Here is a 3,070-nt window from a genome sequence, read left to right on the forward strand (position 1 = left end):
TTGAATTTTCACAGAAGCTATTTTCTTGGACCTCAACTTGCGAACATCCATGTCTAAGATAGCAACGGGCATCTAACAAAACTGAATCCCAACGGATGATATAGGAATCATCGCCGAGGTACTCTTCAACATCGACACATGGAACACTGGATGAACACCTGATAATCCCGTAGGTAAATCCAACTTGTAAGCCACCTCTCCCACACGTTTGAGAATCTCAAACGGACCAATGAACCTCGGGCTAAGCTTGCCCTTTTTCCCAAACCTCATCATACCCTTCATGGGTGATACCTTCAATAGCACTTGCTTTCCTTCCTCAAACTCAAGATCTCAGACCTTGCGGTCCGCATACTCCTTCTGTCTGTTCTGTGCTGCCAAAAGCTTGGCTTGAATCACCTTCACCTTCTCTAGGGACTCTCTCAGAAGTTCAGTGCCCCACGGTTTCACCTCGAATGTATCAAACCATCCAGTAGGAGACCTACATCTCCTTCCATACAATGCCTCAAATAGGGCCATATCAATACTCAAGTGATAGCTATCATTGTAGGCAAATTCGGCTAAAGGCAAGAACTGATCCCAATGCCCACCGAAATCTATCACACACGCACGAAGCATATCCTCAAGAACCTCAATAGTCCGCTCAGACTGCCCGTCAGTCTGAGGATGGAAGGCTATGCTAAGATCCAACCTCTTACCCAACTCCTCATGTAAACACTCCCAAAACTGGAATGTGAACGCGGTGCCCCTATCGGACACGATGGAGATAGGAACCCCGTGGAGTCTAAGCACCTCCCGAATGTAAACCTTAGCCAACTTCTCTGCATCATAGGTTATCTTCAACGGAATAAAGTGAGCAGACTTAGTCAACCTGTCAATAATAACCCAGATAGAGTCAAACTTCCCTAGCATCTTCGGAAGACCCACCACGAAATTCATGGCTATTCTTTCCCACTTCCACTCAGGAATTGGCATCCTTTGCAATGTACCCCCAGGTTTCTGATGTTCATACCTCATCTGTTGGCAATTTAGGCACTGAGGAACGAACTCTACAATATCCCGCTTCATCCTAGTCCACCAATAATGTTGCCTCAAATCACGATACATCTTAGTGACACCAGGATGGATAGAATACCTTGAATTATGAGCCTCTGTCAGAATGGTCTTAATCAAGTCGCCCACACGTGGAACACACACTCGCTCTTTGATTCACAGAACGCCCTCCTCATCAATCACGACCTCCTTGGCCTCACCACGCAACACCTTATCTCGTATCTTACATAGCTTAGTATCTTCAAACTGCTTAGCCTTAATCTGCTCTAAAAATGATGATCGAGCCTCAACACAAGCCAACACCTTGCCTATGTTAGAGATATCCAGTCTCATAAAACTGTTAGCCAGAGTCTGCACCTCTCTAGCCAACGGACGCTCAGAGGAGATCAAACGATCCAGAGTTCCCATACTAGCCGACTTCCCGCTCAATGCGTCAGCTACTACATTAGCCTTACCAGGGTGATACAAAATGGTGATGTCATAGTCCTTCAGCAGTTCCATCTACCTCCGCTGTCTAGAATTCAGATCTTTCTGGGTGAACACATGCTGCAAATTGCGATGGTCTGTATACACCTCACAACGGACACCATACAAGTAGTTCCTCTAGATTTTCAATGTAAACACCACCGCTGCCAACTCTAGTTCATGAGTAGGATAGTTCTTCTCATGCACCTTCAACCGCCGAGAAGCATATGCAATCACCTTCTTTTCCTGCATCAAAACAACACCCAAACCAGAACATGAAGCATCACAATGAATAACAAAATCCTTGCCCTCAACGGGCAATGCCAGAATCGGTGCTGTAGTCAATAATGTTTTGAGCCTTTGAAGGCTCTCCTCACACTCGTCGGACCACTAAAACGGTACCTCCTTCTGAGTCAAACGGGTCATATGAGAAGCAATAGAAGCAAACCCTTTTACAAACCGGCGATAGTAGTTAGCTGGACCTATAAAACTACGGATCTCGGTCACTGATGTGGGCCTAGCCCATTCCTTGACTGCCTGAATTTTCTGAGGATCCACCATAATACCCTCTTTCGAAATAACATGCCCCAGGAAAGACACAGATGACAACCAAAATTCACACTTGGAGAATTTGGCATACAATTCCTTCTCCTGCAATACTCTAAGAGCAATTCTCAAATGTTTCTCATGCTCTTCCTTACTCATAGAGTACACCAGGATATCATCAATGAACTCTATTACGAATGAGTCTAAATAGGGCTTAAACACACTGTTCATCAAATTCATGAACGCAGCTGGGGCATTTGTAAGCCCAAAAGACATAACCAAGAACTCATAGTGCCCATACTTGGTCCGAAAAGCGATTTTAGGGACATCCTCCGCTCGAATCTTCAACTAATGGTACCCTGACCTCAAATCGATTTTAGAGAACACAGAAGCTCCCTGTAACTGATCAAACAAGTCATCAATATGGGGAATGGGATACTTGTTTCGGACAGTTACCTTATTCAGCTGACGGTAATCAATATACATACGCATTGACCCATCCTTATTCTTAACAAACAAGACGAGCACCCCGAGAGGCATTCGGCGAATAAACCCTTTACTCAGAAGATCTTGCAAATCGCTCTTTCAATTCTCTGAGTTCTGCTGGTGCTATCATATAAGGTGAGATGGAGATAGGACGAGTCCCTGGGTCTAAATCAATGTTGAAGTCAATATCACGATCCGATGGGATACTAGGCAAGTTCGCGGGGAACACATCCGCAAACTCGCGTACCATGGGAACCGAATCAAGGGATGGAGTATCTGCACTGGTATCACGAATATGTGCCTGATAAGCTAAATATCCCTTCTCTACTAGCTTCCTAGCACGAAAAAAGGATATTACTTTCTTAGGGAGGGGACTAAGGTTACCCTTCCACTTGAGTCTGGGTGCTTCGAGCATAGCTAGTGTAACAGTCTTAGAATGGAAATCAAGTATAGCGTAATGCGGGAACAACCAACTCATACCCAAAATAACATCGAAGTCTACCATGTCTAAGATCATCAAATC

At 44.8% G+C, this 3,070-nt stretch overlaps 1 protein-coding gene across 1 annotated transcript; it reads right to left on the reverse strand.

Moving 5' to 3' along the window:
• Positions 1-330: 330 nt before the first annotated feature.
• On the reverse strand, positions 331-1,065 carry LOC132048735 (uncharacterized). The gene is made up of 3 exons (XM_059439427.1): positions 1,010-1,065; positions 790-868; positions 331-570 (listed from the first exon to the last, which is right to left on the reverse strand). Exons 1-3 carry the CDS (start codon positions 1,063-1,065, stop codon positions 331-333), a joined length of 375 nt encoding a protein of 124 aa, XP_059295410.1.
• Between the last annotated feature and the right edge of the window lie 2,005 nt (positions 1,066-3,070).

Source organism: Lycium ferocissimum, chromosome 3 (genome assembly GCF_029784015.1).
Source record: "Lycium ferocissimum isolate CSIRO_LF1 chromosome 3, AGI_CSIRO_Lferr_CH_V1, whole genome shotgun sequence".
Taxonomy (NCBI): domain Eukaryota; kingdom Viridiplantae; phylum Streptophyta; class Magnoliopsida; order Solanales; family Solanaceae; genus Lycium; species Lycium ferocissimum.